Source organism: Sphaerodactylus townsendi, linkage group LG11 (genome assembly GCF_021028975.2).
Source record: "Sphaerodactylus townsendi isolate TG3544 linkage group LG11, MPM_Stown_v2.3, whole genome shotgun sequence".
Taxonomy (NCBI): domain Eukaryota; kingdom Metazoa; phylum Chordata; class Lepidosauria; order Squamata; family Sphaerodactylidae; genus Sphaerodactylus; species Sphaerodactylus townsendi.
In genome coordinates, this window is record NC_059435.1 from 74,660,045 (window position 1) to 74,674,047 (window position 14,003).

At 48.4% G+C, this 14,003-nt stretch overlaps 1 protein-coding gene across 1 annotated transcript in view; it reads right to left on the minus strand.

Moving 5' to 3' along the window:
• Positions 1-13,646, minus strand: part of LOC125440650 (obscurin-like) — a 102,807-nt gene extending 89,161 nt beyond the window's left edge. Inside the window, exons 1-9 of the mRNA XM_048510507.1 lie at positions 13,612-13,646; positions 12,884-12,915; positions 11,068-11,178; positions 9,814-9,953; positions 9,114-9,314; positions 7,605-7,687; positions 6,109-6,282; positions 3,818-3,977; positions 1,796-1,912 (exon numbers count right to left, since the gene is read on the minus strand). Coding sequence (XP_048366464.1) covers positions 1,796-1,912; positions 3,818-3,977; positions 6,109-6,282; positions 7,605-7,687; positions 9,114-9,314; positions 9,814-9,953; positions 11,068-11,178; positions 12,884-12,915; positions 13,612-13,646 — 1,053 coding nt within the window. The remainder of the gene's footprint in view (positions 1-1,795; positions 1,913-3,817; positions 3,978-6,108; positions 6,283-7,604; positions 7,688-9,113; positions 9,315-9,813; positions 9,954-11,067; positions 11,179-12,883; positions 12,916-13,611) is intronic.
• Positions 13,647-14,003: the final 357 nt, after the last annotated feature.

Consider the following 14,003-nt stretch of genomic DNA (forward strand, 5'->3'; position numbering starts at 1 on the left):
ACACACTGAACAGATTGAAATGATGCGGACAAAATGATTCTCAGTGTAGAAACAGACTACAAATGTTTGACAGAAAAACAGCATTTAGGTAAAAACCTGGGTTAAAATGAACATTTTAGCTTGGCATGTAAAAGAAAACAAGGCGTAGGCACCAGGTAAGGCTTACCAGGTAAGGCACCAGGTAAGGCTGGAGGAGGGAATTCCAAAGGCAAGGGGGCTACCACTGAAAAAGCCCTGTCTCTGGTTACCACCCATCTCATCTCTGAAGGCAGGGGGCACAGAGAGAAGAGGGTCTTAACCAGAAGGTAGGATAAAATGTGTGTGTGTGGGGGGGGGGCTCCGACTGCCCTGACTCCCAAGCCATTTAGAGCTTTAAAGGTAAGAACATTCAACTGTTGTCGTGGTTTTTCCGGGCTGTATGGCCATGACCTGGTAGATCTACCAGGAGGAGCAGCAGTGTCGTAGGAGGTTAAGAGCTCGTGTATCTAATCTGGAGGAACCGGGTTTGATTCCCAGCTCTGCCGCCTGAGCTGTGGAGGCTTATCTGGGGAATTCAGATTCGCCTGTACACTCCCACACACGCCAGCTGGGTGACCTTGGGCTAGTCACAGCTTCTCGGAGCTCTCTCAGCCCCACCTACCTCACAGGGTGTTTGTTGTGAGGGGAGGGCAAGGAGATTGTCAGCCCCTTTGAGTCTCCTGAAGGAGAGAAAGGGGGGATATAAATCCAAACTCTTCTAATGTTTCACCTGCATCTGTGGCTGGAATCTTCAGAGGTGTATCACAGTGTACTACAGACTTCTCTCTATGATATACCTCTGAAGGTGCCAGCCACAGATGCAGGTGAAACGTTAGGAACAAGATTTACCAACAAGACCATGATAACACAGCCCGGAAAACCCATGACGACCGGCTGTGAAAGCCTTTGACAATACATAAGAACATTCACTTTGAATTGTGCCAGGCAGATGGGACAGCCAGTGTGGATCTTTCAGCCAGTGTGGATCTTCCAGCGTTGACGCAATCCCTGCATCTTGCCCACAACAACAACCTGGCCACTACATTTTGGACCAACTGAAATTTCTAAGAAGTTTTCAAACGCAGCGCCATGCAACATTCAATAGAAAGCATGTAAAATAAAGTAAATTTTACTTTATAAAATAAAGTAAAGGAGCAGCAGTGGCGTAGTGGCTAAGAGCAGTGGCTAAGAGTAGGTGCACTCTGATCTGGAGGAACCGGGTTTGATTCCCAGCTCTGCCGCCTGAGCTGTGGAGGCTTATCTGGGGAATTCAGATTAGCCTGTACACTCCCACACATGCCAGCTGGGTGACCTTGGGCTAGTCACAGTTCTTCGGAGCTCTCTCAGCCACACCTACCTCACAGGGTGTTTGTTGTGAGGGGGGGAAGGGCAAGGAGATTGTAAGCCCCTTTGAGTCTCCTGCAGGAGAGAAAGGGGGGATATAAATCCAAACTCTTCTTCTTCTAAATGGAGGGGGGAGGGAATTAAACAGTCTAGGAAATCAGAAAGTAATTTTAAACATTTTATGCACTGCCTCTGTAAGAAAATAACCTGTGTGAAGCCAGAAGAATCAAACCAGGATTGGAGACAGATGAGGGGGGAAAATGTCTCTTTCCACTCTCCCCCAAAATGATACAAAATAATCACAACAAGCCGTAAAGCAGGGGCATCCAACTCTGGTCCTCCAGATGTTCATGGACTACAATTCCCACCAGGCCTAATTCATGCACATCTGGAGGACCAGAGTTAGACCCCCGCGCTGTAAAGAAAAACTCACCTTGATTATAATTTGGTACCTCTGGATCCTGTTTATTGGTCTCTCTAGATAGTGCTGCAGCGGAAGGACCGGTGGCTGAGAAGGGTCTTCGATAGACATCATTTCTTCTGCATATCGCTGGGAAGAAAAGAACAACAGCAAGGATTTTTCAAGAAATCAAAACTTATACCGCTAATGAAAAGGTCTGTCTTCCACACAACTAAGAGCAATGCAAGCTGGCTCCTATTTGTCTGTCACATTTTTATCTCATCCTTCCTGCAGGGAGCTCAGGGGTCGCTATGTGGGTCTACCTCTTCTCCACTGCATCCTCACAACAGCCCTGTGTGGTGGGTTAAGCTGAGAGAGTGAGCGAGCGAGTCTGTGTTTGGGTTGGCGGGGGAGTGTCCGGGGGTCACCGCAGTGGCTCGCCCCAGACTCATTCAGCCGGAGGGCGGGGCCTGCCATGAGCTGGCAGCTGGACCCGGCCAGAACTCGCCCCCATGAGGGAGCGCGGACGGGGCACAGGAGGCACGGCAAAAGGGGGATCACCACAGGGAGATAGAGGCTCATTCCGCACATGCAGAATAATGCACTTTCAAACTGCTTTCAGTGCTCTTTGAAGCTGTGCGGAATGGCAAAATCCACTTGCAAACAGTTGTGAAAGTGGTTTGCATTATTTTGCGTGTGTGGAAGGGGCCAGACAGACAATGAGAATGGCCCAACAGCTAGGAGTTCAGGACTATGCAAAGTCCCCTCATACAGAGCACACAGGCACAGCGGAGGGGAGAATAGAATTGGCAAGGTGATTTAGTCAGTCTCAGAAAAAGATGTTAGTAGGATTGCATATTCCTCCGCCACAGAACTCAACATGCCGGACTTTCTTTGTTGGGGAATGCTCCACCTGGGTCCCAGTGCCTACCTAGCTCTATCTAATTTGCAAAACGCAAGTACTGGTGATAAGGAAAGCACGGGAACTGGATGAGCTACCTCCAGAAAAACACTCGCCCCAAACAGGGAAGTACATCAAACTGATTTATAGCATGAATGACAAGTCTAAACGCATTAATAGTATTACAGATATATTCTTCTCCATGAATAGAATAGCACTGGAATCAAGTTCATTCAGAAATCCCACAGACAGGAGACCATTCATGAGTAGAGGCAATGTTTCAAAAGTCAGTTTGTGATGGTGTAGATAAATCACATAGGCATGTGGGAGCCGGTCGCTTACCAACCGCCAGAAGATCGTAAATTAGACGTGCTGAAGAAGACAAGCCCCTTCCAAAACGCTGGAAGAACGTTGGATTCAATAGCAAAGAACAATTTTGATAAAGGCAGCTCGTAAAAATAAATGCTAATTCTCATATTTGTTTGGGACTATATTTTTATGCAGAAGCATTCAATTTTCTCAATCACTGCACCTCAACTGACCTCACTATTACCTTTCTGTGGAACAGAGTATAACAGGAGCAGGAGTGGCGTAGGAGGTTAAGAGCTCGTCTATCTAATCTGAAGGAACCGGGTTTGATTCCCAGCTCTGCCGCCTGAGCTGTGGAGGCTTATCTGGGGAATTCAGATTAGCCTGTACACTCCCACACACACCAGCTGGGTGACCTTGGGCTAGTCACAGCTTCTCGGAGCTCTCTCAGCCCCACCTGCCTCACAGGGTGTTTGTTGTGAGGGGGGAAGGGCAAGGAGATTGTAAGCCCCTTTGAGTCTCCTACAGGAGAGAAAGGGGGGATATAAATCCAAACTCCTCCTCCTCTTCCTCTTCCTCTTCCTCTTCCTCTTCCTCTTCCTCTTCCTCTTCCTCTTCCTCTTCTTCCAGTGCATGTTTATCCGGCTTTCCCCCCAACATGCTCAGATATGTGTGGTTTTCCCTCCCGCATTTAATCTTTACAACAACCCTGTGAAGTAGGCAAGACAGACAGAGGACTGGTCCAGTGCCAACTAGCAAGCTCCACAGCCGAAGACGCGTTTGAAGCAGGGCCTCCAAGATCCAGTTTGCACATATTAAAAACTACAATCCTACTTGTCCCTTACCTTATAGAACTCCTGAACAGTTTTGCTGACAACAACAGACTCGGCCTGTATCCGACCCACCAGATACTGAATGTAGTTGTCAAAGTCCCCCTCGTTCTTAATAAAACACATCGCCACGTCATCGTCGGTGTCACATTTTTGAAGCTCTGGGAAGAAGGTGCTGCGGGGAACAGGAAGAAAAAGAGACTCTGACTATCAGATTTTTCACTGTCTGCCTACAGCTGCCTCTGCCACAAAGATGGGACCAGATTTGACGAGCTGTTGTAACACAAATACAGCACAGCTGCAAAGCAACCTTTCGCGAATGTCTCCCAAGTCATTTGTGTTGAAATGAAGTGGGCCTATGCAAAGGTATGGGGGTTTCTGTACCATTTCCCGCCCTTAGATTGGAGCATTTAAGTCTGTGAAACTGTGGAGGAAGGAAAATCTGTCAGACCCTAAAAAGAAATGGCATCTATGTGAGATTTGCTGAATTTCCTTGACTGACTCAGTGCTCATATTTCCATCCCATGCAGTAAGGACATTCTGTGGCACATTGGTTGATTCAGTTGAAGCTGTAATAGTGGCAAGAATCCAGAAACCAAAAAGAGGCCAACACCAAATGGAAAGGAAAGACGTGGCTGTTCAGCAGATGCATTCACTGATCTGGACAGACAGGTCTGGAGGAGCAACTACCAGGACTTCTCAGTTTAGGAATATCTCCAATTTGTCCTCATTGCAGCTGGAGCCTCTATTGCCGAGACTGACTTGGTGTTCCTTAAACTCAAGTTTCCAAGTTGGCTTCTCTGGGAAGGGAATCCTGTAAACCAGGCAGCACTGACAAAAATGTACAAAGAGGTAGGACATCTTGGGTTGGGGGCATTGCCTTTGGGGGTCTATAACTTTGGACCCCCTGAACCAAACTTCACCAAACCTGAATGGTGTCATCAGGACAGTCTCCTGAAGATACCTTGAAATTTTGGTGCCACTAGATTAAAAATGCACACCCTAAGGCTGAAAATAGGGAAAAAACAAAAAAAACTTTTAAAATGAGAATGAACCCGAATTTTCAGTATATCTGAATAAATTCGGGTATACTAAATCAGGGATTCGGCTGATTCAGCTATAACAATAATTTTACAGCTAAATCAAGCCGAATCCAAATTTTACCAATTTTTTTCGGTATCGCTCAAGCTTAGTCCCTACTATGGATAGGGGACTACCGAGGAAGGCTCGGGTTGCTAGGCAGGGACAGGCAATGGCAAACCACCTCTGCTTATTTTCTGCCTTGAAAATCCTATAAGGTGAAACTTCATGGGGTTACCTTGAGTTGGTTGAGGCTCAATGGCCTATTTTATCTTTTAATCCCCGGCCTTCTTCATTGCCAGCCACCAAGGTAGAAGACGGGTGAAGGCAGATGGCCCGTTGAGTACTGATTGGGCCTTTTGCAGAATCCCTTCATATTGCTTAAGAGGTTTCAAGATTGGGATAATTAACAGTTCAGAGTGATACGGACAAAACAGACAATGCAGGCAAACATATGAAGCACAGAATATGAGGCCTGCTGGATCAGACAAATGGTCCATCAAGTGCAGCATCCCGTCTCACACGGTGGCCAAGAGTAAGGTGACCAGATAGTCACCTTTGTAAACCGGGATGGGCGGGTAGGCGGGTGGCCGTGCATGCGCGCACAGCTACAGGAGCGCACTGCCTTCTGGGGCGCTCCCATTTCCCGCCCTGTGACAGGGCGGGAAATGGGAGTGCCCCAGAAGGCCGTGCGCTCCTGTGGCCGTGTGCACGGGAGGCTGCCGCACTGCCTTGCGCCCCAGAAGGCAGTGCGGCAGCCTTCCAAAAATCGGGACACTTCAAAAAACCCATGGGATGCGGGACAAATTGTTTTAAGGCGGGACTGTCCCGCCAAAAGCGGGACGTCTGGTCAGCCTAGCCAAGAGGTTCCTCTGGAGGTCCAACAGCAGGGCAGAGAGACTGAGGATTCCCCTGATAAGAACTTCTGAAGAGCCCTGTTGTTTCAGACCAGTGAGAGTCTACCCAGTCCAGCATCCCACCTCACATAGTGGCCAACCAGTTCCTCTGGAGGTCCAACAACAATATGTCCTAATCCCCTTTTAAAGCTGTCAGTTCCTGGGGCTATGATACCGAAGGAAGCCAATGGCTTTCTCTTTGGAAACTGGGATGCCTGAGTCTTTTCCTGTTCTGAATCATTCTGAAAGCAGCTGACTTGAGGCGCACATCTCTGCGTCATATGCGGTTTGGCCCTTTGTTCGCTGCGCAGGTGTCTTGGATGTACCTACTTGGAATGGAAGTGAATAATCTCGGTAACATTCCTGAAGATGACGAGCTTCTGTTTAGAAACAGCAGCTGGGATGTTGGGGCAGGTCTCGGTGTACTGGATATGATGGGTCTGCAGGAACTGCAAATCCCTCACAAAGTCCTCTTCTGTGTTCAGCATATCCTGAATTATGAGGCTGGGCAGCAAAGAAGAACAGCAAGATAAACACCAATAATCCCAGCAGTGAGAGACTCAAATCTCAACCCACGATTTCCACACATCTTTTTTTTCCTCCCCTCCCTTCCCTTACACCCGTGGTGGCGAACCTTTGGCACTCCAGATGTTATGGACTACAATTCCCATCAGCCCCTGCCAGCATGGCCAATTGGCCATGCTGGCGAAACTGATAAATTATGAATCCATAACCTCCTAGATGGAACCTACTGCTACTCTGCGCCTTAATCTTCTCTGCAGGGGTTTTACTTGATTCAAATGATCCTGTGTCCAGAGGCATAGCTCCAGGGAAGCGGGGGGTGGGATACACCGTGCGTGCCCCTGGGGGGGCAGGCGGGGAGCATTCAGGGCGTGGAGGCAGGAGAGTTTCAAGCTGAGGATAGAGCGGAGGATCGCACCAGGCCCTTTTCCTCCTTGCTACGCCTCTACCTGTGGCAGAGGAAGAAACCTAGACATTACTGTCCAGTGGTTGGGATACTTTGACGCTACTGATTTTAGATTCAGGCCCCTTCTGCACATGCAGAATAATGCACTTTCAATCCACTTTCGATGTACTTTGCAGCTGTGCGGAATAGCAAAATCCACTGGCAAACAATTGTGAAAGAGGATTGAAAGTGCATTATTCTACATGCGCGGAAGGGGCCTCAGATGTATTTTGGAGAATGAGTTTTAACCAGAGGTGGGATCCAGCAGGTTCTCACAGGTTCCCGAGAGTAGGTTACTAATTATTTGTGTGTGCCGAGAGGGGGTTATTAATTGGTGATTTTGCCACGTGATTTTGGCCTTAGTTATGCCCTCCTCTCAGCAGTAGCAGCATAAACTTGAAGCAGTCCCCAGCAGGAGGTGCACCCGGCGTCGCGTGGCAGCCCTGCATACTGTGGCCATTCATTTCCCTTCCCAAGGACCCGGTATGGGCGGCTGTGTCCTTGCCACAGCCCCGCCCACGGAATGCCCGGCCACGCCCCCGTCATGCCCCGCCCAGCCCCATTGGTGCTATGCCACACTTTGAATCCCACCACCATGGGAACCAGTTACTAAAACTTTTGGATCCCACCACTGGTTTTAACACTTTTTTTGTGACTTCTTTTGTTTTAACTGAGGTTGCAAATTGCCCTGAGCCTCAAAGGGAAGGGCAATGAAAAAAAATCTAATAAATGGAATAAATATTTGTATGAGTTTCCACATCCTTACTACAGATGGGGAAGGGCGGATAACAATAAGACAGAGGAAAAAAGAAAGTAAACTTTTTTTTCCCCTGGGAAGGACTTATCAGTAAGGGCTCACCTCAATTTCTTTTTGTAGTCATCGTCTGAAACGGATTCCCCGGGGAACTCTGGAACGTCTGGCACACCCCATTCAGTTGACAGCTAGAACAAAGGAAATCAATATCGAATTTCACCACTCTTATGGCAATTAGGGTTTTGCGGGCTTATTCCAGACTGTGGAAAAAGCCGCCAACCACCAGCTACCATGGAGAGTCTCCATCATGAGATATTTATTCATTTGTGGCAGCGGTGGATTGGGATTCTGTTAAGTTCATGATGGCTTGACACTCCTGAGAGTAACCCTAATTCTAACCCCCCCTTTGCCCTGCACTTGGATTTACTCTGGGTATATGTATGGCTCAGTTTCCTGTGGCAGCCATTTTGTGGTTGCTCTTGCCATCCTCTGCCGGAATGCCACAGGTGCCCATGGGCTCAAAAACCACAGGTTCAAAACCCCCTGACATATACCTATGGATCTAGGACCATGGTGGCGAACCTTTGGCACTACAATTCCCATCAGCCCCTGCCAGCATAGCCAATTGTTGGCCATGCTGGCAGGGGCTGATGGGAATTGTAGTCCATAACATCTGGAGTGCCAAAGGTTCGCCACCACGGATCTAGGATGATTCTTTCTCAGATTTAAGGTAAGGGGAGATATATATGCAACGGGGGAACATTAGAAAAGGAATTGATAATAAAACTGCAAGGATTTTCATGCCCTTATATAAAGCAGTGGTGCGACCGCACTTGGAGTACTGTGTTCAGTTCTGGTCGCCACATCTCAAAAAGGATATTGAAGAGATAGAAAAAGTGCAGAGAAGGGCAACGAGGAAGATTGAGGGACTGGAGCACCTTCCTTATGAGGAGGGGCTGCAGCGTTTGGGACTCTTTAGTTTGGAGAGGAGGCGGCTGAGGGGGGATAGGATTGAAGTCTATAAAATTATGCATGGGGTAGAAAATGTTGACAGAGAGAAATTTTTCTCTCTTTCTCACAATACTAGAACCCGGGGGCATTCATTGAAAATGCTGGGGGGAAGAATTAGGACTAATAAAAGGAAACACTTCTTCACGCAACGTGTGATTGGTGTTTGGAATATGCTGCCACAGGAGGTGGTGATGGCCACTAACCTGGATAGCTTTAAAAGGGGCTTGGACAGATTTATGGAGGAGAAGTCAATTTATGGCAACCAATCTTGATACTCTTTGATCTGAGATTGCAAATGCCTTAACAGACCAGGTGATCGGGAGCAACAGCCACAGAAGGCCATTGCTTTCACATCCTGCATGTGAGCTCCCAAGGGCACCTGGTGGACCACTGCGAGTAGCAGAGAGCTGGACTAGATGGACTCTGGTCTGATCCAGCTGGCTTGTTCTTATGTGCTTATGTTCTTATGTTCTTAACTCTGACATGTTCACTTCATCAGGGAAACTCACAGGTGGAGGAAGCGAAACCAAATTTTACCCAATTACCAATTAATCTGTTTTCTAACGCGGGCAGGGAAACTTCAAACCCAGGGGTGATTCTCACCTTTAATTTCTTGTCCAAGTAAGCTGGAGAAACCCAGCCTTGCCTGGAGGGGTTAGACTTGGTGGGTTTGGTCCTAACCAGCCACCTCAGAGGATGCGCAGAATCCAGGACTTCTACGTACTGCCCTTCCTTCAGTGCGATAGTTTCGCAGTCCGCACCCATAGGGCTATAGTCAGCGGTGACCATGTAGATGTCGAAAATCTGCAGGCAAAGGTCTTATTAATTATTCTTTACGGAGAAAGCAAAAAGAACCGGCATCTTCAGAGGTTCTACTAGACCTTCTTATCTACCTTCTTGTCTACCGTGATCCTCTGAAGATACCAGCCACAGATGCAGGCGAAACGTCAGGAGAGAATGCTGCTAGTACACGGCCATGCAGCCCGGAAACCACACAGCACCCCAGTGATTCCGGCCATGAAAGCCTTCGACAATACATAATTTCTAATGCTTTTAATTGACCTCATCTCCTCCAATGAAATGATTTCAGCCTTGTCTCCAGAAACCACAACAGTGTGTGTTGTTTGGTATCTTTTTCACAGGCAACACAGCAACAATTATCCACCCGACACCCGCCAGGGGATGAAAATGTGGCTGCCTTTAATAATCTGAGAATCACATGGAGTGAAGTACAGGCTGAGAATGTTGAAATCTTTTTCCTCGAGGAACAGCTGCGTCAACTTTATTTATACAGACACTGTACCTCTCCTCTTGCATCGCCTTCATCAGATTCCGAGGAAGATTCCTGAGCGGTTGATGAAGGCCGGGACCTGCCATGGCGCGGAGAAGCAGACGGGGTTTTGGATTCATCATCACTGTCTGCTCCAGGGACCCGAAGCGTGGCTGAAATGGAATGGATTAAAAGACACACATAAAAAATAATTTCACAAGGCAGTTGCACAGGTCTGTAGTGGAGGAGCTGGATTCAAGTCCAATGACACCTTAGAGCACAGGTGTCAAACTCGCAGCCCTCCAGATGTTATGGACTACAGTTCCCATCATCCTCTGCCAGCATGATGCTGGCAGGGGAAGATGAGAACTGTAGTCCATAACATCTGGAGGGCCGCGAGTTTGACACCTATGCCTTAGAGAAAGAAGAAGAGTTTGGATTTATACCCCACCTTCTCTCCTGTAAGGAGACTCAAGGTGGCTTACAAGCTCCTTTCCCTTCCTCTCCCCCCAACAGACACCTTGTGAGGCAGGTGGGGCTGAGAGAGTTCCGAGGAACTGTGACTGGCCCAAGGTCACCCATCAGGAATGTAGGAGTGCGGAAACACATCTGGTTCACCAGATAAGCCTCAGCAGCTCAGGTGGAGGAGTGGGGAATCAAACCTGGTTCTCCAGATTAGAATCCACCGGGTCTTAACCACTATACCTTAGAGGCCAGCAAACTTTTTTTGGGGGGGGGTGGGGGTTGAGTTTTCAAGAGTCAAATCTCCCTTCATGTATGATAAAGGAATCTGATGAGAGATACTTTGCCTCTAGAAAGCCCCCCAAATCTTTCTGGTTTCTAAGGTGCTACTACTAGACTGAGATCAGAAATAATTGACTATTCCTTGCAGCGGTAGACAATACGCCTCTTTATTTCATTCATACCTTGAGTTTCAATCTAGAAAACAGCAACATAAGGTCTCGAACAATTCAAAATGCTAAAATACTGACAATAATGAAAACCTAATGCAAAACCAGCAGTATCCCTTGGAGGCCTCCCAACCAGTGGCGGAATTCAGCCGGTTCGCACCACTTCACCAGAACCGGTTGTTAAAATGGTGCTTGTAAACATCCAGTTGTTAAATTATTTGAATCCCATCACTGCTCCCATCCAAAAACTTACCAGGGTCAAGGCTGAGATTGCGTGACCGGCCTAAGAGCACTGAGCAAGTGGGGAGTCAAACCCGGATCGCCCCCATCCCATCTCACACCTGACTAAAATAATTAAGGGTAGGTAACTTGTTACCTTGGCTGATCTTTGCAGATACCATTTCTGTGATCTGGGAAGTCAGTTTCTGGAGGAATTCCTCGGTCCCAACTTCGGCAAGTGAGAACTGGCCCTTGGCGACTTCTCTTTCTGCCAAATGGAAAAAAGTGATGCATAGTCAGCATTGATGCGTCGGCAAACACCCCTTCGCCTCCCCCAAACGCAACCCAGAGTATAAAGCAGGGCTTGAAAGGAGAACAGCAAAAACACGGTTAATGAAATAGTTGCAGACGGTTACACTAGGAGAAGAAGAAGAAGAAGAAGAAGAAGAAGAAGAAGAAGAAGAAGAAGAAGAAGAAGAAGAAGAAGAAGAAGAAGAAGAAGAAGAAGAAGAAGAAGAAGAAGAAGAAGAAGAAGAAGAAGAAGAAGAAGAAGAAGAAGAAGAAGAAGAAGAAGAAGAAGAAGAAGAAGAAGAAGAAGAAGAAGAAGAAGAAGATGATGATGATGATGATGATGATGAAGATTTTGGACTACAATTCAATTGGCCATGCTGGCAGGGGCTGATGGGATTTGTAGTCTACGAACATTCGGAGAGCCGCAGATTGCAGACCCCTGCACTAGGACAACTCCATTTCTTTTTACAGAGACTGGCAATTTAGAAATACCTCGAGCAAGAAGGCCAGAAATCTCGCCCGTAATTCAGGATTTGGTCAATGGCATTAAAGAAATAACCATACACATTTAAGCAAGCCCCAACAGAATTTTATTAGCTTGCCCCCTATGTGGTTTTATGAACTGTTTCTCCAGAGACAGCAGAGTTAGTCGCCTGAATACAAAACGTGCTCACATTTCAAGGGATATAAATGACAGACAGGGTTATAAATTATAGCCATTATTTCAAAACAGTCCCCAAAGGTTGTTGAGCTCCGCTGGGTTGCTCTTTAGAGTCATCTGCCCAAGACGTGTTGAGGTGGAGTTTGGATCCCATTTCTCACTTGCAATTCCGGGCTTCTTATTCTCCTGTTCAGCCACAAACCTCTCGAATAATATTTGAACCACCCCAAATCATACATCTGGAGACTGTACCCTGAAACTGGAGTGTTGTGGGGCTTCCGAGCTGTATGGCTGTGTTCCAGTAGCATTTTCTCCTGCCGTTTCGCCTGCATCTGTGGCTGGCATCTTTAGAGGATCTTCGCCAGCCAAAGATGATGATGATGATGAAGAAGAAGAAGAAGATGATGATGAAGAAGAGGAAGATGAGGAAGATGAAGATGAAGAAGAAGAAGAAGAGGAGGAGGAGGAGGAGGAGGGGAGGAGGAGGAGGAGGAGGAGTTCGGATTTATATCCCCCCTTTCTCTCCTGCAGGAGACTCAAAGGGGCTTACAATCTCCTTGCCCTTCCCCCCTCACAACAAACACCCTGTGAGGTGGGTGGGGCTGAGAGAGCTCCGAGAAGCTGTGACTAGCCCAAGGTCACCCAGCTGGCGTGTGTGGGAGTGCACAGGCTAATCTGAATTCCCCAGATAAGCCTCCACAGCTCAGGCGGCAGAGCGGAGAATCAAACCCGGTTCCTCCAGATTAGATACATGAGCTGTTAACCTCCTACGCCACTGCTGGTGAAACATCAGGAGAAAATGCTACTGGAACACAGCCATACAGCCAGGAAACCCCACAACACTCCAGTAGTTCCAGCCGTGAAAGCCTCCGACAGTATATTGTATCCCGAAAGTTTCCATATCTTTGTGCATGATCCATACTCCTGATTGTATGTAATAACACAGCTTTGCAGAGTTTGTATGTATAATTTGGGTTGTATGATTTGGGATAGTGCACAGATTATAACTATTTTCCATTACCTTTCTTGGCTTCAGGAGGGTGGATGCCAACTCTGTAAAAGAAAGAAAGGGAGATCGAAATCATAATGCAGTGATGGAGAACCTTTTTATCGCAAAGTGCCAACACGGCAATTTAACCTGACTACTGAGGTTTTAGTTTAGAAAAAATGGTTGGCTCTGAGGTGTGTGTTACTCGGGAGTAAGCTTGGTGGTAGTCGGTGGCTTTGCTTTGAAGCAACTGTGCAACTCTTCCAACGGGTGAATCACGACCCTAGGAGGGTTTACTCAGAAGCAAGCCCCATTGCCAGCAACCAAGCTTACTCCCAGGTAAAGGATCGCACTTTAGTTTTTTGCATGAAAATCAGTGGGGTTTAACAGCACTTAATAGGGTTACCTATACTGCTTCCCCAAAACTAGGTCTTAGGTTTAATGCTAATAATCAAGCCCAGCGGCCCAGGCCAGCCTATATGTGTGTGTGTGTGGGTGCTATTTCCCCCCCACATGATGAACTCTGTTTGTGCATGCCCACAGAGAGGGCTCTGAGTTCGCCATCACTGTCATAATGCATAAGAAAAAGAGAAAACACAAGAGCTACTGATATCAGACAACAGACTACTGCCATGTCTTTCTAGCTAGAAACAGTTTCGGAAGGTGAGAGTCATTTGCATTTGAACTTTACACACACACACACACACCCCCAAGTGAAAATTCAGCATTTGAACTAATCAAAGTTCTGAAAAGCCACCCACATCAGCAACGAGGTCCCACTTTTCAAGAAGAGCATCTATACCAGGGGTGGGGAACCTGCGGCTCTCCAGATGTTCAGGAACTACACCCCCCCCCCCCACCCCCCCCCCCCCCCACCCCCCCCCCCCCCCACCCCCCCCCCCCCCCACCCCCCCCCCCCCCCACCCCCCCCCCCCCCCACCCCCCCCCCCCCCCCCCCCCCCCCCCCCCCCCCCCCCCCCCCCCCCACCCCCCCCCCCCCCCACCCCCCCCCCCCCCCACCCCCCCCCCCCCCCACCCCCCCCCCCCCCCACCCCCCCCCCCCCCCACCCCCCCCCCCCCCCACCCCCCCCCCCCCCCACCCCCCCCCCCCCCCACCCCCCCCCCCCCCCACCCCCCCCCCCCCCCACCCCCC